Here is a 23,925-nt window from a genome sequence, read left to right on the forward strand (position 1 = left end):
GAGAGTAAGAAGAAAGGTGCTGAAATAAATCACTTTTGATTGAACAAATAAGGCAACTTTAAAATTTTATTTTGTTTGTTTTCCAATCTTATCCGTTCAAGAGAAATGCTTCCAATCTCTCTCCAGTTTGTCTGATCAAAAAGATAAAAAGGACTTGACTAGATTCTGTCAACCTACCGGATGAAATTCCGTTCATTTTTTTCTTTTCAACTTTTCTCTATGCTTAGAGCATGACATGTTTTTGAAAAGTTCAATACTTCTCTAGCATTTTATTTATTTTTTGAAAGAAATATTTTCTGTTTAAGTCGAACTGGAATAAAAATCATGATCTCATATATTGCAACAAGTTGTACGTATCTGGATTGAAATTCAACAGAGAATATTCAAATATTAATTGAACTGAAGACTGATTGACTCTATCGAGTAACGACAAATGGAGGTCGAACTAGTTATTCGGTTCAGCAAACATAACCACGGAAGACTAGGTCTTGTATTATTTACTTTTTATGTTATTATTTATTATGTAATTCTTGTTAATAAACAACTCTTTTAGCAATGGACAACTCAGTTTGGCTGCTGTTTTCTCTACTGGCTCTAAAAACAGGTAAATGACCAAATAATTCAGTCAGTCTTCGTTATCCTTCATGGCGGAGACCGGATTAATTGCCAAACGAATCTGTTCATACTACTTTCTGCGGAAAGCGGTCTCGAAGCCTTATTTGGCGAGTATTTTTTACCAGCTTATACGTCAGGGTATACGTAAATGCTGATCTTCCTATGGTCGTTTTAATCAGCTATTAGTAATCCGAGATATTTTGCAATTATTTACCAATAGGGGTTTTTTTCTGTCAATTTGACACTGTCGAAGATCATTACAGCTAGGAGTGACAAGAGCGAGTAATGTGGATATTAAACCTGCAAAATCTTGCTATAAAATGATATCGTTACGATGTTGCAATACAATGATAATCGGGCAAGGTTTTGCATGACTAATTTATGATTAATTTTTAATGAATTTAAAAGGGCAAAACAATTGAGCTGACAAAATCTTTCAACGCATTTCAACAAGAAAAAGGAACAATAAACAGAAAAGCACATCAGTTACCACAACTCAATGTCTTTTAAAAGAATTTTTAGTAGAAAAACCAAAAGAGCATCAGATAAAACTTAAAGCAAACAAACTAATTAGTACTTCAATAAAAAGCAAAGCGAACTAATTTTTAGAGTGGCCAGAAAAAAGAGGACAACAAAACGAATAAAAATGGGCAGAGTTCAAAAATCCTTGGGAAAATTTGAAACAAAACAACTTTAAATTCCAAAACAACAAACAAATTCTAACTAAAAATGGCAGATGTGTACTGAAGTGTGCTACACTCAGTAACACTATTTGATAATCTTAGTGCTATTTTGAGAATTTACGTTATAGTGCGTGAAGCACAAACTTGAATTGGACAAAGTCCATTTTAACGTGTGAACAAATTACTAAGTAGTTTTGAATAAGCTACTATTTTAAGATCACTAACTAAAACTGAGAATACTATGACGTGATATTATCACGCCACACAGATAACACCAAGTTAACCTTGGTAACTCTGTCGACACTGTTATCTCTATCCAATAGGATACTAGAGAACCACGTGTCCGCAAGTATAAAAGGAGCTTGCACGCTCAACTACCAACACTTTTTGGTCCCTGATAACTTCTGAATAAAAATCAAACTCCCGTATTGCCCCCTTGCTCAATCTCAGCTTACTTGAGATATTTTTCTAACTTAGCATATTTTGTGACTTGTTCTTAACTAAGAACTCTCTAAGTCATAAAATATTAACTTAGCACAAATTTGGAAATCAGGTAAGTTCAACTTAACTACTCTAAGTTATAATTTAACATCTCTTAAACTCTATCTAAGCTAAAAGTTAACTTAGAATATTTCAACCTGTGCTAACTTGTACTTTCTCAGTCTTAATAACCTTAACTATTCTATCCCTTCATGCTCGGTTCATATTTGATGCTGTTTAACATAACTTATTAATTCATATTTGCATTTAACTTTCTTTAATACTTAACTATATACCAAGAGTAGAACTAGGGGTTGAACTCTCAAGTTATACATGTGGTCCCGCGATTAACCCCGTCGTTTAAGTATCTAATGTACGGACCAGCAGTATAAATGGTGGTCCCAGAGAGGCTACTTCAATTTAACTTGTTCGAATAATATAGAGAGGCTACTTCAATTTAACTTGTTCGAATAATATAGAGAGGCGACTTCAATTTAACTTGTTCATTTAATATAGAGAGGCGACTTCAATTTAACTTGTTCATTTAAACTATCAGAGAAGCCTGCCTAAATTTAACTTGTTCACTTATTGTAGAAAAGCCATTAAATTAACTTGTGTAAGTTAACTAGTCAAAGGGCTTCTCACTAAAATCCTTTTTTGATTTTGATTTAAACTATTCCTCTGTTATTAATAATTCTAATACAATAACTTCAATCCTTCAAACAATGGCCAGTCCTGGTGGTAGTACTCCTCCACCTGCCGTTACTCCCCCACCTGAAACTCCCATAACACATCCAAATCTTTCACTTGTATCTTTTTCAGGCAATGATCCTAATCAGGATGCCACTTCTTTTTGGAACTCTGTAGAAAACAAAATACTCTTTTCACTAGGAACTAGGCCTACAGCACCCGCTGCACAAACTAGCTATGATAAAAGGCAACAATCCTTATTTGGCTCACTTTTAACTGATACAGCACTAGAATGGTTTGAAAGTGAAGTCACAGATACCACAGATTGGAATACTTTAAAAGATGAATTTATAAAAAGATTCACAGACGGTAGAGACCAATTTAGATTTAGACTTGAGGTTGAGAACACATTCAGGCAGGAAGGAGAATTATTAAAGAACTATCTACATAGAATAAAAAGTGGTGTTGATAAAGGTTGGCCAGAAAAGATACCAACAAGTATTGAAGGTGATGACAATATAAGAAGGGAGAAAGAAATCCAACAAAGACAACGAAGTCAGAAATACATAGATTTTGCTATAAGAGGACTAAGACCACAAGGTTTAAAACGCAAAGCGCACGAGAAACTTATTGAAAATCCTTCAATAACTTGGACACAATTTGTTGATCACTTAGTCGTAAAAGACTTAACATTTTCTGTAACAACAGAGTCTAGTGGAGCTACAGGAATAGATAAACTTAAAACACTCGAGAGCAAAATTAACGATTTAACCAGTCTTTTCAAAAGCAACGAAGTGAATGCTATAGATACTTCTAGGCCAAGAGACCCTAATATAAAAGGCAGACCTAACAGTACTAGATTCTGTGATTATTGCAGAAGCAATGGTCATTCCATCTCTAGATGCACAAAGAAACAGATAGATGATAGCGTTAACAAATTGAGAAAGGAACTTGTTGAACCAAGAAGGCCAAATATAACATTCTCCAATGATTACAGAAAGAATAACCGAGGCAATACAAGATTCAATGGTCCTAGAAACCAAGGCTATCAACCAAGAGGTGGCTACTCAAACTATAATCCTAGGTTCAACAAGCCTAACTATCAACAACAAAATACATCTTTTAGCAGCTATGGCAATAGATTCACTCAACCATACGAACAAACCTTCCCTCAGCAAAACACCTATAGAAATAATGAACCAAATCTTGAACAACAATCACCATCACCACAACAACAGCAACAGCCACAACAAAGTGCTAGCTTCTATACACCAAGTAGAAATAACAATCTACAACAAAGACAATCAAAACCCAACAATATTCAGCAACAACCAAATCAAATAAGTTTCGTTGAAGGCGACGATGACTACGTAAATGCTATAACGGACTTCTTTCCTTTAAACTTTTGAAGTCTCCGAACGCTACTAAAGAAAGTAGTACTAAGTCAAGAATTTATCTCAACTTATGTCACTTTGCCACCGGAGACATTAAAAATAATAGTGGTTTAGAAGTAGAATTCATGATTGACCCAGGATCAGCCTGCACTATTATCAATCATCCTACATACCTTGCACTAGTAAACCTTGGACAAAATTTGCATTTACAAAATACAAATTGTGATTCAAAAACATATACTGGTTCATCAATCAGAATGCTTGGCTACACAACTATTCAATCTAGCTTCGAAACTGACGGTAAATATACAGTCCCCCATAAAGTATTCGTTACTAAAGAACAGAGACAGAACATAATAGGTATCGATTTTTGTCATTTGTTTTTAAAAGCACTTCACTTCGATATCCCCGCAGTAGAGTTAAAAACTGAGAGAAACCTAATTTGCTACGGCTCACTCAACAGTGAGAAAGATTACCCATACATAACTGAGATGACTGCTTTAAACATAGCTCAACCAATCTTTCTACAACAGAAAAGTACACAATTGCACAAGCAAAAGCACCCCAGTCAACCCTTATTTCCACCAGGAACATATTTCATGCCCCATATTAACGTTGCAAAAACTGACCTAGTCTTTGTGAACACACTTTGTCCACAACCTGAAGAATTTCTACCCATATTTATGGAGAATCAAAAGAATCACCCAATACAGATAAATAGAGGAATAATAGGTTATGCTATGTGCGATATAACTGACAAACCTATACAAAGATACAATATCAAAAACTGTGCCAAATTTACAAGTACAATACTAAATGAAAGTGAGGACTATAACAATTGCTTCATACTGAACACAGTAGTAAACAATTTACAAGAAGGACAGCAAATCCAAACTAATTCTTGCATTAGATATGTAGACTTTCGTACCCAATCTATATTTGACTCTAATATGCCTATAGCGCACACGATATCCTCAGATGCAGAAATGAAAAAAGGTTTTGCTAACACAATCTCCAAAAGAATACCCTTATTAAAGGACTACTGTAAAAGTAGAAACTGTGATATAGGTGACATAATAACTTTCAGAGCAGATAATAACTTAGTATATAATCTCATCACTAAGGCTAATCATTATGAAAAGCCAACAATTGACACAATCAAAACAACACTACTGGCCATGAGAGATCATGCACTAGGACTAAATTTACGCTGTATAGCGATGCCAAAAATAGCTTGTGGTTTAGACGGAATGGATTGGAGAGAGATATCTTCTCTAATTGAACAAATCTTTAAGAATTCAGGAATAACTATCTATGTGTATACAAGCAAGGATGATATTGATAAACTACAGAAAGTAGAGACTAATACACTAGAACAGGAAGAGGTGCTCGAAATTATTGAAAGTGAGTTAATAGAAAAATGCAAAGAAGATGAGAGAGAACTAGCCACAGACTTCTCTACCGAAGCAAAAGAGTTATGTAGACCTAAAGTCAACGAACAGTTTCCTAAGTTCAGAGATAAACTACAAAGCAACCGAATCATAAATAAAGCAGTGAGTGATTTTGTAATTAAGCAAAACAGAAATACAGTTCAAGACATAGAGTATCTAGAAAGGTTCTTAGATAACTTTGATTTCACGCAAAGTGATTTGACTGATGATGAATTGTTTGAGTTGATAGAAATAATACTTCAGGATAATGATGTCTATTCACATCATAAGTATGATATTGGCAGAACTAAACATAAGTTCCATTTACCCTTAAAAAAAGACGCAACCTTTAAAAAGCAACGACCAAGCAAAATACCCATTCATCTCAGAGATAAATTAGAAAGACTAATGGATGAATTAATTCAAGCAGGGATAATCAGAGAGCTCAATGAGAACGATGATATGAATAGTTGGTTTGTCAATCCCGTCATCATATTACCTAAGAAGGATTATGTAAAACTAGTCATTGATGCTAGATACCTAAACTCTATAACTGATACAAGTAATTCTAGTTGGCCACTCGAACCACTAAATGTTCCAATGACAAGAATAACTGGAACTATATTTACAAGTAGTGATTTATCATCGGCTTATAATCAAGTACCACTAACTGAAGATACACAGAAGGTTACAAGTTTTATTGTAGGAGGCAGACAGTACACCTATCAAGTAGGATTTTATGGTCTCAAGCCATTACCCAGTTTCTTTAGCAAACTAATGCGTTATGCATTTGGACCCCTTATAAAACGTAAACAAGCCATAACATATATAGACGATACTTTATTACAAGCTAAAGATAAACAAGAAAAGTTCACAATAGTAAAAGAGTATCACTCTTTGCTTCGAAAGGCAAACCTTAAAGCAGCCCCCGATAAAACAATGTTTTTCCTACGAAAAGTGAGATTTCTAGGACATGTTATATCTAAGAACGGACTATCGCCTATTGCTTCGCGCATAGATGATATTAGAAACCTAAAAACGCCAGAATCGAAAACAGAAGTTTTAAGAGTTTTAGGAATGATGATTTTCTATCATACCTATATTTTGAACTTTCAAATTGATGCAAAACCTCTATATGACTTAACTAAAGATACAACACTATTCAAGTGGTTACCAGAACACGAAAAGGTATTCACAGACCTTAAACAAAGATTCTGTCACGATATTTCTAACGCGTTTCCTTCTAATGACTATCCCTTTCATATACATGCTGATTCATCTAATTTAGGAACAGGTTGTGTTCTTATACAAGATTTTCCTGATAGAAAACGTATGATTTCAGCAAACTCGAGAGTATTTGACAAAGCTGAACAAAAGATGTCCCCTCAACATAGAGAGCTATGCGGAATAATATCTGCATTACAAACTTATGAATTTTATGTTATTGGATCCCCTTTTCCAATTTACCTATACTGTGATCACAGACCAATTCTATTTCTTTGGTCACGACGAGGACAAATGTCACATCGTTTCTTTAAGTATCAAGTTGTAATAACTAAGTTCCAAAACTTGCAAATTATATACACTGAAGGCAAAAACTTAGCGTTCCCTGACATTCTTAGCCGAAACGTTTCTTTAGCAGATGCTAAACTTTATCAACTAGAACACAAAGTGATACCTAAAGATATAAAGTTTCATATTAACGGAAAAGAAGTTAACTATTCTGTATTGCATCAAGACGATAAGGACGCAACCGCTAACGACTGTTATCCAATTATTGCTCAAGTCACAGGCGAAAGAAAGAAACTTATTAATATAAATGATGAAGGTGACTTTAGCGTAGATGATGCACCAGACTACATAAATGAACACTGTAATGCTATACACAGTTTCTCTGATTGTTTTCGCTACGGCACACAAATAAATCAAATAAAGAAATTAACTTCAGAACTAACTAGCGAGTATGATAATCACTACTATTCCGAGATAGAAGAAATAGCTGAAATAAGTGATGACCGAGAAGGTTATGATGACCAAGATTGGTTAGATCTAGTAGAAGGAAATATTGAAAATTCACTTATTGAACAATTAGAATCTGCTAAAGCCGACTATATCAGACGGACAAAATTTAAGAAACTTATTGAACCAGAAGCTTTTCAAAACATCTCAGAAAAGGATGTCCACACAGATACATTAGATTTAATAGCTAAAGTTACAGATTTTGCAAAAAACGCTAATCTTGACACCGATAATATTCTTGAAGAACAAGCAAACGACTCCGTGATAAATAAAGTTAGAGATTGGCTAAAAGTAGGCAAAGCTCCAGAAAAGGACTACATTATTAAACAATCTAAAGCACTACAGACCTATAGAAATAATTTCAACTTGTTGTTTTTAGAAAGTCAATATGATTTACTCTGTTATTCCGAACCTTGTGAGGACGGCTCTTTTGACGTTAGGATATGTGCACCACTTTCGCTATTTATAAAGATATTCGAAGTCGCACATACGCATGAACTTAGTGGTCATAGAGCAGAAAGCACAACTTACAATAGAGTTAAGCGATATTTCTATTGGCCCGGTATGTTTAAATGGATTGAAATGTTAATGTTAGATTTCTTAAGTTGCCAAACTAATAAGTCAGCACGCAAAGACTTGAACGAAGCACCCTTAGAACCATGGGGACAATTAGAAGCTATACCCCTACATACACTTCATATTGATCACAAAGGTCCACTACGACCACTTAGTAAAGGAAATAGATTTTGTCTTGTAATAGTAGACGCTTTCTCTAGATTTATACAAGTATACCCTAGCAAGGATGCTGATGCTCTCGAAACAGTAAATCAACTAGAGAAATTTATAACTTCTTTTGGTATACCGCAACAAATAGTACATGATAACGGCAAGGCTTTTATTAGTAATGATTTCGTTCACTACACAAATGAAATGGGAATTACACTATGCCCCCGAACTGCATATTCACCGTGGACTAACGGCAAAGTAGAAGTACAAAATAAACATTTGACTAATTACCTAAGACATTTTATTAGTAAAAGTGGATCTAATTGGTCCGAGTACACTAGTAAATTTGCATTCTCACACAATACTGCAGTAAATTACAGTACGGGATATACCCCTTATGAAATACTATTCGGAACGAAACCACAAATACCCTTATCACTAAAGTTAGGACTACTACGAGATAATCAAAAGAAATGCACATCAGAGTATTGTAATAATCTACCGCCACACTCACATAGTGAAGAAACTTGTAATAACAAAAAGATAGAGAAATTATTACAAAACAGATTATCTAACGAAATGTTAAAGCGAGAGAATACATTTAAAACTATATACTCGAATACCTATACTAAATGTAGACAAACTACGAATAAAGCGCACAAGTATAGAAATAGATTTAAACTCTGAAAGCCTATACCTGAAGGTAGAAAAGTACTACTAGAAAATCACTCTAAAGGACTACTAAAGTCTAAAAAGCTACAAGAGCTACGCTCAGGCCCTTACACCGTGAAACGAATGCTAACTAATACTACATATGAAATACAACATGATAAAACAAATGAGAAGAAAACCGTGCATAGAAATCATATAGTACCTTATTACCCGAAAGAAGAAAAAATACAAGAGTTAGTTGAGAACTATATAGTCCCAGATGATACGGATGATTATTATACTCAATATAATAAACATAATATATCCAAATCTAATGCTTATAGAGGCGCACAACATATTGCTATTTCGCAGTGGCCCTTAGTAGAAACACAACCTACTATAAATCCTAATACTACACTACAGCCACCTTATAATGTTGAGGCTACCCCAACAAAGGACTCAGGCTTAGAATCGCTACAAACACGAGCAGATAATACTACGCATATACAAGGCACAAGCTCTTCTAATTTTCTACCCCCACGCATTTCAACCCCCTACCCTATGCAAAATATGTATTCACCTAATAGCCCACAGCAAGAAAATTTTTCTACACCACCTGATAATACTAGTAAATTTAAAGCTACACGCAAATTATTCCCCCAAGCATCGCATAATAGCCCCACATCATCACCTCATAATTCTACAGCTACAGCTTCACCTAATGTTTCTAATTTACCAGACGCAAATGAAGTATTAAGCAGACCTCAACGTAATAGAAAAGCACCTACATTCTTTGGTGAACCTATTCCTTCTGACTTGATACAGAAACTCAAAAAGAAATAGAGACACAAAATCTCTTTCAAATAATACCTTTTATATTGAAAAGCGCCACCGCGCACAAAAAAACAATAAAAATAATAAAGTTAAAATATACAAAAATAATAAAGGCGCAAACCAATAGTAAATGCGCAGAAGTTAACAAAAATATTTTATTGAGCGATTTTTTGTTTCTCTCCCCTTTTCAATTGCTTAGATGCTGCATGATTACACCTCTCACGGTTCTGGCAACTAAGCTCTCCGTCTCAAAGACCAGACACTCCTTGTAATTGAGCTGTATCATTTTCAAATACAGCTCCTGTAGAGTGGGCCCTGTCTTTGGATCCCACCACGCATCCCTCAAGGTCCATAATTGGTTTTCCCATTTCTCGTGCTTGTCGCACCACTTTGTCATGTCTTCTTCCCCCCTCTTAGCATATAGTTTTTCACAAAACTAAAATAACAAATTTTTATTACTAAAAGAAAACTACTCAGTCATAATCTCCGGACCCCACTTTTATAGTTAAATTCTTGCAACCCCGATAAAGACCTAAATTAACTGCTAGTTAATTTGAGTAAAATTAACACTCACTTTTTTTCCGAAGAAGAACTCGATGACTTCTACAGTGTGCTTAGAGACACACTGAGTACACCTCATTTCCCATGGACTGTAGCTCCCACGTGCCCTCAGTATTCCCCACACCTCGTCGTCAGATAACACGAGAAACATATATTTATAACTTTGAGAAAAGAAATAAATAAATTCCACTGGCCCTAAACCAGAAGTATCTTCATAAATAAAATGAAGATACTGAGAGCGTCGAATTCGCTCTAGAGCTCCCGAAACAGGTTCCAACATCACTCCGCTCGAACTACATTTCCATCTGGCATTATCCAGATCCTCGCTGTTTTCAGCATTATCTCTAAGATAATTCTTAGTTTCCCAATTCATAGTTCTTGAGAACGAAGGAGTACAAATAGAATATATAAACGGAAATTGAAGAAGAAATGCAAAGTTTAAAATAAATTAAAGATTGAAAGTGAAATTAATGGTCAAGAACAAAATAAAAATCAAAGAATGAAATAAAGAAAGAAAATTAAGAAGAAACAAATTAAAGAAGGAACTAAGATTAAGAAAATAAAAGTTAAGGAAAGGCTGAAAGAACTAAAATTGAAATTAATGGTCAAGAACGAAATAAAGAAAGAGAGTTAAGAAGAAGTTAAAGGATTGAAATTTAATAGTCAAGAGAGATGAACTGTATAGTATGAACGTTTAAGGCAAAAAGCAAATAGCCCACTCAACACAAATCTTACATAAAGTACGCAATTAATCACCATTGCAAGCTGTTACACACACATAAACTTCTATACATGTTCAAAACTCATAAACTTTCACAATTTACGCATACCTTTTATTGCAAACTAACGCTGAAAACACATGTTACCCAAAACAAAACTAAGTACAAGTTATTCCCCCATGAGCAACTACCTTATCTAAGTTGAATACCTTAAGTACAGAAATTTGTCCCTTGCAAACTATTTTACCACACTGAATCGCATATTTGTCAGGAAACGCACAATTAAGCAACCCACATAGTCATCAAATAGAGCTAACTTTACTAGCTTAAGGACCCAAGGAATGTTTAAAATAAACATTAGAGCACTTATAAACAAACAGCTAACCGCAATTTTAAATTCTCAAAGTAGGAATTATGTCAACTATGTGCAGACCTTAAGCATCTGTTAGAAAGAGCTTGAGCTTGATAAACTTATCCGCTCAACAACCCATGCCACAACTGTTTAGAATGCATGCTTGAAGAATATAAGCTTGGAACGGATAAATATATTTATTTACGAATTTTACATTAAAAATACTACTTTTTCAGTTTCTAAGCGTTCTTGCAATCTCCACACGAAAACAATTATAAAAAAAAATTATTGTGTCTGAGTGCTACATCAATTTACTACCAGATATCCCAAAAACAATTTTGAATTTTGCTCTCCACACAAAGAGAATTAATCAGATTTAGTGAGAAAAATATGTCTAACAAAAATTAACACTTTTTGTTCTTCTAAGTGCGACCTTTTCTCAACAACATATTACAAGCGCGCAAAATTTTGTCCAAAGATAGACAAGAACCAAGTGTGTAAAATGGCGGAAACAGAATTCTAATATTGCCAATCAATAGTTTATTATGGTCCCTAAAACATCTCAGAGAGTTGAAAATACAATATAAATTCCGTTGGTCAAAAACTGATTTACACAGCCAAACTAGACACATCTATACCCAACATCATCGTGTAGCCAAGAGCCACACCAAGAGTCTTTTGATTCAACCTTTTTCGAATTTTTCACTTAATTCATAGTTTTTTTTGAAAAACCTTCCAATTTTGAGCTGATGAATAAGATTTTTAATTGTTTCTCCCAAGAATTTAGCTGGCTTTGTTCAGAAAAATTAGTTATCCCTGTCTGACTAATTACAAATTGTCTCAAATCCCATCAGAAATAATTCTGCTACTCAAAAAATTAGGGGAATGCAACGAAAAACACATTATATTCGCCCATATTCTAATATAGTTTGATATAATGATATAAATAGAAAACTTAACGTGACAATTTAGTTATATGATCAGTTTAATACTATGCTACATGGCACTAGTCAGAGCTAGTGATTAGCCAATCAGAATTGAGCACACAAATTTTGGTGACTTAACCCTGAGAATCACTATTTAAGAGTCCTACCAAAATTTAAAATCACTTTTCTCAGTTACCTTCTGAAATCAATTACTTCTTTCGCTTTCAAATTCAGTTCTAATTCATCTCTCTCTCTCTCTCTCTCTCTCTCTCTTTCTCTCTGTCCCAAATTCTATCTTCACATTTTGCCCCTTTCAAATAATAACTTAGAAAACTTAGAAAACTTTTCAAGCATCTCAATTTGTGACCTGCAAATACTTGTCACAAAACATCTCCGCAACACATATATCAGGTATCTCAGTTCAATATTAATTTAATTCTCAGTCAGCTACTATAGAAGGAGTACATAACCCTTCAGATCGAACATAGTACAAGACTGACAATTGAGAAAGTTTCTAAATTCTAACAAACACTACTCATATTGAACACATTCATCACCAGTAAACACATTGCATAACACAATTAAAACCCCCTTAAAGCTGATCAAGTCTAATTTATGACAGAAGTCTCATTCGACCAAAACGGTTTTCTTGTTTCTCTTTCTATCAACCCTGATACACTTGTGAAAGTTTCTATTAAGGCAAATCAAAGGTTGAAATTTAATAGTGAGTTTAACACCTTAACCAGTTGTCAAATTTCTAACGAAGTTAGAACTCTAGTTTTTTTTGCTACTAACTCTAACGAAGACCCTATTGCTGTCTTCTGGGGAAAATATAACCCTCAACAACTTAACAGTTAATTACTTCAAATTCATTCTTCAAGCCTAGTTGACTTAGACATTTTAAATGTCCCTTGTTTGGTTTTAGAACCACCAACTGATCAATGAATATTCCGCTAAACGATTATTGGGTTATAGCTTCAAGAACAACTTTCTCAACTTCTTACAGTCCTTATAACATCCCACATAAAATTCTGAAATATAATAACAAGTCAGCAAAAATTGATCGATCATATATTTCATATAAAGAAAACATTGTTATTTTCTTCGTTAAAGACCAGTTTGTAAACTTAGAAATAATTGTTTGTTGGACCCCTAACAAACCAGAACATATTGAACGCTTTCATTTCCAATTGAACAACAGAGACGAAATAGACCTTGATATCATCGAAGCTCCCTTTACTGTGGACCCTTAATCTATGTTACCACCTTCCCTTGAAACACAAGTTCTTACTGCCCTTGCATTCGACCCGCTATCGTACATTAGAATATTCCTCTTACAGAAAATATTGAAATTCGGAAATAAAACTGTAACACTTGACAAGTGTTTTGTTTCTAATCAACAGAGAACAGTTGCATTCTTCGTAACATCAGAAAATAACGCAAAATTTGTCATATTTTGGGTACCCTATAATTCCGCTCACGTTCACGAGCTAAAATATCAGATTACTTTCACGGATAATATTAACTTGAATTTGTTTGACTCACCTTATACTGTCTTCGTTTATTAAATGGAAGACGGCGAAATCAAGAAATCACCAGCGATAGACGAAGTAATAAACGTAAGTTACAAAATGCTTATTTTTACATCACTTTGCTTAACTCTGTTCCTACCTGTAGCAACTGATATTGAATCTGAAATTGCTCAGCGTATTGCAGAATTAAAATTCCTAGTTGAATATAACAATTCTCACCCACACTTCATAGAATGTGTCGTAAATAGAAATAATTGTCTACCTGAAGAAATTCCGTACCTTAAATTACTAGAGCCTCCTGAAAAGCTAATAATTTGGTCAAAACGCAACGTCCATATGCCACTATCACTGATTAAAGACCAGTTCTTTAAAGAAAAACTTACTGATAAGAAAGCGTTTCTTTCAAAAGTAGAATATTTTTTAACTTACATAGGAAACCAAATTCGTTCTGTTCAGTTTCTTAAGATTATTGCTATAATACCTCTCGCACTTCTCTGTGTTATAACTGCTTGCACTGCAAAATATTTGATCTTTGTTATATTTCTTGCATTATTACTCTTAACGTCTTTCACTGACGCCAGACCAATTGAAAAGATGAGTATCTATGAAAACACAGCTCCTAACCTTCATGTTAACCACTTTGATTGCTCAAAAATGATCTCAAACCAGATGTATTCTCTCAACAAAGTAGCACCCTGCGAAATTCGCGCCGATAAAATTAGCACTAATCAAGCACGAGTCACTCTCTACCAAAGAAATTATAAAGTTAAGCTAGAAGCAACTATGTGTAAAGCAACCCAACAGCAATTACGTTGGTTTTGCGATTCTTTTGACTCTAGCGGCATAGATGCCAGACATAATACTATTACTACTTCAGTTAAGCTTGATGCTCAGAAATGCAAACTTGCAAAGGAAAGAAAAAAGATAAAGCTTTCCCCTTCTTCTAATTCAGTAGAATTCGACTTTGACAAATCTTTATTCTCAAACTTTAACTCAGGCGATGTTGGAACTGGGAACAATGAATGTAACTCCCGAGGTTGGATTACACATTACACTTATGAAACATATATGCAAAATGTTAGCCTGAATGTAAACCTTAGAGATGGCACAGTTAATAACTGGCAAAATATACCTCTACCTTGTCCTTTATCAGCCGGAGGCTGCGATTCTACATCTACTGATCCATTTGCATACACTTGGGATGAACCCAATAATTGTCTTTTCACTATAATTCGCACTTTTGACGCTCAAATGATTAAAGCTAATGACAAATACTACATAGTAAAGGATCCTAAATTTACTTCAGCTCAGTCAGATTTCGACTTACAAAGCTTTATGTTCCAAGTTTATAATAAACCACAGTCTTTATGTAGTCATCCACGAATAGTATATCCTACGCCATATGACTCTCTATACATTAGTCTTCGTGACGGATTTGATATGAACACTGGAGAACCCATTCACAAATTTAAACCCGATACTGGTGCTATAATTATGAAAAATAAATTCTATTCCAGTGACAACAAAACAGTTGATACAACATATTCTCAAGTTTATGAAAATATTGATTTCGAAGCACATCTTGGAACAAAAATTGACTATTTGCACTTTAATAATCTTCGGCAACTTCAAACTTCTACTCTAGAGCTATTAAGAAATGACTGTGAATTAGAGCGCTCAACTATTCTTAACACTTTAATGATTTCTCATGAAAATCCGCGCTTAGCTGGATATACCTTAACAAGAAACAGATCTATGTTTCTCAAAACAAATGGCAATGCTGCCTGGCTATATAATTGTCCTGAATTTCATTCACCCATACAGATTCTTAATAAGTGCTATAATCGAATACCAATTCTTTATGAAGATGAAATTCATTTTGTTGATCCCATTTCTAGACAAACCTTCATTGAAGCCGAAGAACAATTGTGCTCTGATAAACATTCAAACTTATTTCAACTAGATGTTGACGATGACAATTCATGGGTTGAGCTAACCCCACAAATCACAAAAGTAAGAGGACCTGCACTTTTCAAACCACACATAGTTATTCAACAAATTGCGAATGCTATTACTGCAAGTATTTATGCTTCTATCTACACATATAAAGAAATGATGTCTTTCTGGAATTCAATAACTTTCAACTCCAATATGAAAGGAGTTCTCAAGCACTTTACTAAGTCATTAATAGATAGCAGAGAATCATTTTCAAATATTTCAGGCACAAATTATTATAACTCTAGAACTATTTATCTAGATTCATTCATTTCACCGGACATCTTTAATAATCAATTTGTTGAAACCTTTGGTAAAATACAATATATAATTGAGCGATGCGGAATATTCTTTGCCGCTTTCTTATTCATTAAGCTACTCATCGACATAGTCTTATGCTTAATTCGAGCAATGCAAATTAACAAAATTACAGATGCATCTATTCACTTTGGTAAGGCACTCTTTGCTGCCACATTTGACTTAATGTCAGTTCCAATTTTGACTTCTATCTATCAAGCAACTAATTCTGATAATAATAACACTGATGAAAATAGAGAACGGACAATGCAAGTTCCAAAAACCGAAAATATTAATATTAGAGAACGAGTTATTCAAACTCCACCTTATGCAGAGAATATAGGCTTACAAGCTTTAAGATTTGAGAATAAAAGTGGTTACCCAAACCTACATGATGAGAATAATAAAGACGAAAATAGAAACGATCACAACGTTCCTACGTCTCCAGTATAGGATTAATTCCTCTATTACTTTCATATCATCAAACTATATGATGATAATACAGACTGACTTCAAAATTACTACTGATTTACTTTGAAAGAGAATACCAAAAAAAAATAATAAGAAAAAGAGAATACTAGCAAAATAACTTCAAAAAATATACTCTTAGAATAGAATAAGAGTAGAGAATACTTGATATTTCAGGAACTTTCTTCAATCCCTAACGAACTGATACCAGTCTTTCAGAAGGAACCTTCAAGTGGTTGGCCCGAATACAATACACCATCAACTTCTAAACCTCAATCTGGAGTTAAACAACTCGACAGACTAGTACAACCCACAATTCACGTTACCCCATCTACAACCTTTCTTTCAGCTATCAAGATTTCAGCAGTACAAACTCAAACAACTAGTGCAAATTCATCAACGACGGTTACATCATCCAAGAAGAGAACTAAAACTGCAGATACAATTGCAAAGAAACAACCACGTAAACAATTCATTAGAGAGACATTCAACCCAGCGACACCGCTAGAAGTAAACATACCCAAGACAAACAGTACAGTACCCAACGTCTTAGCAAACACTACAACTACTCAATCGTCACGACCAAACTTTCTTAATCTTCATCATTACACAACTACCCCCTTGCAAGACCGCCTACAAAAACAACATCAAGCTGAGATACAAGCTAAAACCCCCGGTTTTAGTGGACACCCGAACTACGATACGAATTTAATCTACCAGTTGCAACCCAACATCAATAGATTCAATCTCATTGGCTATTTGTCAAACAAAAATTCTTATCTACTAACTAATCACAACCTTCAAGGACAAACAATACAAGTCCCGTTTGATAATATTACAGCAAACCTCACTCCTCAGCTTGATACCTTCACTTATCAGGTACAGCAAAACTTTCTAACAGAAAGACAACGCTCTCAACAGCTCGAACAACGGATTACTGAGCTCCAATTGGAGATCGCAAATCTGAAGCATCAACTCCACATCCTCCGCTCATCACGTTGAGCACTCACGGAATGGAATAGATAAATTTGTGGTTGTTGATGTTCAGTACTTCCTTCATTACTTCTTCTTCTTTCTCCCGCGGTGAGGAAAATTATTCGTTAGTTTAAACGCCTAATTATTAGCCATTTTGATTACCTTACTCTCCTTCATTACATTACTTACATCAAGTAAAGTAATCCGCATTTCTTCAATCTTCATTGAAACAATCTTCAATGATTACACTTAGCGCAATTTATGGTGAACAAGGAGTCCATTCTTATCTTTAGATTGCAGATTTGATTTGTTCTCGCTTCTCTAATAAAATTTATTCTTTACCGATTTATCTTGCTTATGACATCATTCGATTGTTCCATCGAATTCCATAATTTATTTGATGTCTTACAACCTTTCAATAGACGTTAAGTATTTCAAAACATATTGCGATCTCGCTGAATTTATTCAATCTCAAGTTATTAAAACTTCGAAAACATTCTTAGTTGGAAATAAATTCTATACACCATTGTCAGTTCATTGGACATTTGAGTTACAAGAGATTATCTTATTCTTACAAGATAACAATTCTAATGAAATTGTAGTTTATTTTCATCAAGTTCCTGAGTACGATTTATTTGAAATTCTAAAGCTTATTCATACAGAAGACATTCTTAACATCAATAATCTAAACTTTCGACCGCTCACTTATTTCAATTAAAATGTTAGTCTTCAATATTTTAGTGATCACGGATATAGAAATGTTACAACCTTTCGTTAACAGGTATGCATTCATCGCCATCCGCCATTTATAGTTTAAGTACTATTTGGATCTTCCTGTTAATTTCTTTCAAAGATTAAATGGTCTTCCATTCTCCCCATTGACACAAAAATTGAATTACTATTTTATTCAAAATGAACACATATTTTGAAGGAGGTGTTGATATCGAATGGTTTAAAGACTATTGTCAATTCTCTGATCATGTTGAATCCGCATGGGTTAACTTTTCTAAACAGATTATTTTTAACGATAAAGTTTTCAGAATCTCCGAATTATATTATTCTGAATTTCAATGCGAAGTTATTTTATTTCTTGAAGACTTTGAACAAAAAGAAATTGTTATTTATTTTGAACTAATGACAAAAAGCAAGATTAATTATTTCATGAAGCTAATTCATAATGATCAACCAAGCCTAAATATTAATTCCTTAAACTATAGCTACAAAGCTTACTTCAATTGATTTATTCTTCAACAAGACTCAAATAATGATGAATTACGAAACGGAATTCTTTATTTGGGGGTTATTTCAACAACACTGGCCCTTATGGTGTTGTGCGCAGTCATTTTAATTTCCCTATTCATTTACCTCGCTTGTCATTATAGACCATTAACTTAACCAGTATATTCCTCAACTTATATTATTCTATTATTCAACGTCAGATGTATTGACAGCACAATCTTATGGAAAAACTTCAAAAGGTCTAGTATAACGGCCACCCAAAAAAAAATTGGATCTATTATTTTGTAAAGCCTTTTATCTTAGGACATCGTCAACCCTTCTTCAAGAGAGAACTCAGAAACAAGAAGATACGATGAACTTTAGAACTTTAACCACGTAATCTACCTCACAAACTTTAAATGCTTAATTATTATAAAATTAAGCTAAACAATTTTTTCGATTATGTAAAATTTGATGTTTTGATTTAATACCTATGGACCGTGATGGGATGTACTGAAGTGTGCTACACTCAGTAACACTATTTGATAATCTTAGTGCTATTTTGAGAATTTACGTTATAGTGCGTGAAGCACAAACTTGAATTGGACAAAGTCCATTTTAACGTGTGAACAAATTACTAAGTAGTTTTGAATAAGCTACTATTTTAAGATCACTAACTAAAACTGAGAATACTATGACGTGATATTATCACGCCACACAGATAACACCAAGTTAACCTTGGTAACTCTGTCGACACTGTTATCTCTATCCAATAGGATACTAGAGAACCACGTGTCCGCAAGTATAAAAGGAGCTTGCACGCTCAACTACCAACACTTTTTGGTCCCTGATAACTTCTGAATAAAAATCAAACTCCCGTATTGCCCCCTTGCTCAATCTCAGCTTACTTGAGATACTTTTCTAACTTAGCATATTTTGTGACTTGTTCTTAACTAAGAACTCTCTAAGTCATAAAATATTAACTTAGCACAAATTTGGAAATCAGGTAAGTTCAACTTAACTACTCTAAGTTATAATTTAACATCTCTTAAACTCTATCTAAGTTAAAAGTTAACTTAGAATATTTCAACCTGTGCTAACTTGTACTTTCTCAGTCTTAATAACCTTAACTATTCTATCCCTTCATGCTCGGTTCATATTTGATGCTGTTTAACATAACTTATTAATTCATATTTGCATTTAACTTTCTTTAATACTTAACTATATACCAAGAGTAGAACTAGGGGTTGAACTCTCAAGTTATACATGTGGTCCCGCGATTAACCCCGTCGTTTAAGTATCTAATGTACGGACCAGCAGTATAGATGGTTCACCGATAGCTTATTAGGAAGCAATTGAACCAGTCACTAGTGAGACTATTTTACCTGTCATTAGCGAGAACAAGCCATAAGACTACAATATAGCAGCAAATACAGGCAAAGCTCAATAATTCTCCAACAGGGTACGAAAACAAAGCGTTGAAGCCATTAAACCCATATTTGAAATTGATATAGATTGTCAACAGGACCTCTTTCAAGCAACAAAAAGCATGGATTTAAACGGGTTATGCAAATGATCAACAAAAATATTTACAGATTACACGAACAGTATCAAAAAGGCCCGAAACTTGCTTTTTCGAAACTCATTGAATATCAAAATAAAGAAGTCAATTAATATGTGCGAGACAAAAATCACAGCGTTTAAAACCTTAAGATTATTAATAAAGATTTATGTTTGTCTAGATGGAAGGTTTTGCAATGCTAATGGTTCTAATTGTAAATGGGATGAAAGTGCAACATATGCGTCAAAAAATGCTTCAAAATCTGTCGTAACAAAGCCAGAAAACGATACTTTAAAATCATAAACTACAATATGTAAATCACAAACTATTCTGAAAAGTTGTTATTTGTAAATTTGGCTATAGTTGAACGTGAATGGCATCTCTCGTTATTTGAACATTTCTATGAAAATTGAGTAGTCTTTAACTGGCATGAAAAACAACAACTGCAAAAAGATTTTAAAACATCCCCAATACAATCCGAAGACTTTTGAATGTAAAATTTAACATTGAGAGGGCCATGGTTTAACTGTGCTTCTACTAAAAACTAGTAACTGCTTCAAATTTGGCTAGAGAATGCCTTAGTATATAAAAACAAAGTATCGTTTTTTTGACAACATTTTTTATTAATTTAGCCCCAATTTGGGCCAAATTTGAATCAAACAATTCCAGAAATTTTTTGAACAATAGCAACCGAAAGTGGCCAAATGTTCACAAAATTTTTAAATTTCAAAAACTCCTAGAGAAAAAAATCCAGAACAAATTTTCTGAATTGATCAATTGGACAAAATTGACCGAAAAACCAGCTGAGCATATAGCTCCTTCCCCTCTAAGGTGTTGTTTATTTTCGACGACTTAGCCCAACAACAGTTTTCTCAAGAAAATCAGTTTTCTTTTGGTCTTTTCACGTATACCCCTCCGGCTTACTGGTTAAATAGCGTTTAGTCCCCCGGAAGTTACCGTAAACATGCCATAATGGGTATAATAGGAACACCCGTGTTACTACTACTAATTCAAGTTGTTATAACTCATTCTAAATAAAGATCTAACATCCCTATAATCCCAAACTCATACCGAATTTGCAAACATCTGCAAAGTTTTCCAGATAATGCCAAGTTTTTAAATTTTTCCAGTTTTTTTCTTAACAAGTTCAAACTTACCAATATTTTAAAAATAATGTCAAATTTGAATATCAGCCGAGTTCAATTCGGCCGAGCTCGGATTGAATTAGCAACCGTGGCCATATTCCTAACCATGACTATACAGCTGGTTTTTTTCAATTTTTAAAAAAACAAGGCGGCTCGGTAATGTGCGATGGCACATAAGGTTCCGAACCCGCTCATCCACAATTTTGGCTTAATTGTCTACCAAATGAGGAACAGATAGAAAAACCCAAAAAATATTTTTTGCGAATCCCAAAAAAGTCCAAGTCTTTTTCAAAAAATTCTGTATGAACGATAAGATAGCCTCCAAAGCAAATAACTCAGTGGAGTAAAAATTGATGCATTAGATTGCTGTAATATGTCAATATTAAGAAAGCGAGTCAAAACGAATAGCAAAATCAAACAACAACAACAACAAACATTAATTAGATCAAAAAATTTATGTCCCTCTTAAAAACTAAATTTAATAAAAAAGTCAACATCAGATAAACCGTCAGATAAACCGTCAGATAAAAAGTCAACCGTCAGATAAACCTAAAACTAAAGAAAAATAACTTCTAAATCACCAGAAAACATATGCGACCAGTCCATAAAAAGGTTTTGTAACAATTATACAAAAAAGAACAAAAACAGTAAAGTAAAAAAATTAACTTATTTTTTTGAAACAGTTAACTACAAAGTAATAAATACCATTATGAGTCAATTAATATTACCACAAATTTGCGATAACCACTGATTCTATAGAAGGGCATTAGGACCTGTCCTTATTCATTTTTTAAAGCGGCTAAAAAGAACAACAAAAAAAAAACAAACAAAATTTCAAATGAAACTTGCCAGAAAAGGCTGTCATAACCGTCAAGCCATATTTTGGTCCTCAGAATATATTCGATTGCGCCTTCTTGAAACAGCGATAATGCATTACATGCCCATTCATTAGTAAGACTAAGTAACAAGTAGACAAAAAGCGAAGTGCTAAAGTAATACTTTTAATTTTTTTTGGGAAACAAAATTACATTCAATGTCATGAAAGGCATTAATTACAAAAAGAACTATTTAAATAGGGTCGTTTATTCATAAAAGAGAAGCCCTCGAGACCTGCAATTATCCAGAATATTTCTTGCTTCTACAAAAAGAACGTCAAATATGACAAAAATCAAATTAAATTACTTTTTTTTGTGAAAAACCGGTGTCGAAGCCAGTAAGGTCATAACAAATTCTTTAAAAAAAGATTTTGGGACACCAATCCCTTTTATTCCCTTGACACCCATAATGTCATATTTGACCTGTAATTAACTAACGAGATTAGCTAACAAAAAGAAACATAAAAAGAACAAAATTGCGAAATTGAAAAGTTTTTTTTTAAATTTTGGAAAACGATTGTTTTCAAAATCATGAAAGCCACCAGCTATCTACTAATATCAGAATATCGGTTCTTCTATTTTTCCATGAAAAGCCAATGAAAGCTATCACTATACAGGAAATTTCACACGACCGAAACGACAAAGTATAAATGACAGTTAGACAAAAATTAAAAAATTCAATTGGTTTCTTCAAGAAAGAGGCGTCGAAGCCGTTAAAACGATGATGTCTATCTTTTACGGTTTTAATATGTGCATTATTTTGAACGCTAATAATGTGACATGAGAACTGTGATAATGTGATAATGTGACAAAATATGTGACATGAGAACTGTGATAATGTGATAATGTGACAAAATTAGAAAACGTGAAAAACTGGCAGATATCAAAACAAACAAAAATCTAAAATCTTGTAGTATCAAAGCCAGAAAACAATAACTTCAGGCTTAAAACTGCAACCGAGAATAAATGTTAAATCAGTAGAAAGAAGATGCAATCTTTCTTTGCTGAAACTAAGCTGGAAGTTGAACAAATTAAGAAAAAAATAGAAGAAAAGTTAATTAAGCCATTATTTATTTAAAAGTCAATTATTTTTTTTTAAAAAAGAAACGACCATAAACTTTCAAGTAAAAAACTAAATGCAATAGCTTCGACGTGCTTAGTAAGCGAATTGGTTGGACCTATCACTCCTGAGCTTTGATTTGATATGTTTTGTTCTTTAATATTAAAAAAAAGGTCTTTTTTTTTTTAAAAAAAAGACCGACTGATTACAACCCGATTTTTTTTTGATTGTAACAGTCCACGAACGGCCCAAAACTATCCCTGCTAATGCTTATTTTACGTTAGGAACAACTGATTTTTCGAATGTTGTAGATAGAGATAATTTGTTAGTTGAAAACTCAAAATAAATTCTGCATTTTTGATAATCAACGAGTAAAGTTAGCAAAAAAGGCAAAGTTTTAACTACAGAGCACTGTCAGCGGACTCTGAAGTAAAAATAGCCCCCCTCTTAGTCTACAAAGACTGTATGAGTGTTGTTTGGGGATGTACTGTCGGCAAACTTAATCAAAGTGGACTAAAGTAGCTTATTTCGTGCTGTTTTTGATGAAAAAGGCTAAATTTTGAAATGTTTATCCGGATTTTTTGACCAAAAAAATTAAGTTAAAACAATCAACAATGCTTGTTCGTCTTCAAAAATAAAATAAACGACACTATTCTTAAAAATTATAGCAAATTTTAGCAAAATTGACAAAAATTTAGGCAAAATTCCGGAAAATGTGA

At 33.6% G+C, this 23,925-nt stretch overlaps 1 protein-coding gene across 1 annotated transcript in view; it reads left to right on the forward strand.

The window, feature by feature from the left end:
- The first annotated feature begins 516 nt into the window (after nt 1-516).
- LOC142350820 (uncharacterized) overlaps nt 517-23,925 on the forward strand; it is a 36,075-nt gene continuing 12,666 nt past the window's right edge. The window contains exon 1 of the mRNA XM_075402779.1: nt 517-604. Coding sequence (XP_075258894.1) covers nt 556-604 — 49 coding nt within the window. The 5' untranslated portion in view covers nt 517-555. The remainder of the gene's footprint in view (nt 605-23,925) is intronic.

This window comes from Convolutriloba macropyga, chromosome 12 (genome assembly GCF_964194025.1).
Source record: "Convolutriloba macropyga chromosome 12, txConMacr16.3, whole genome shotgun sequence".
Lineage (NCBI taxonomy): Eukaryota > Metazoa > Xenacoelomorpha > Acoela > Convolutidae > Convolutriloba > Convolutriloba macropyga.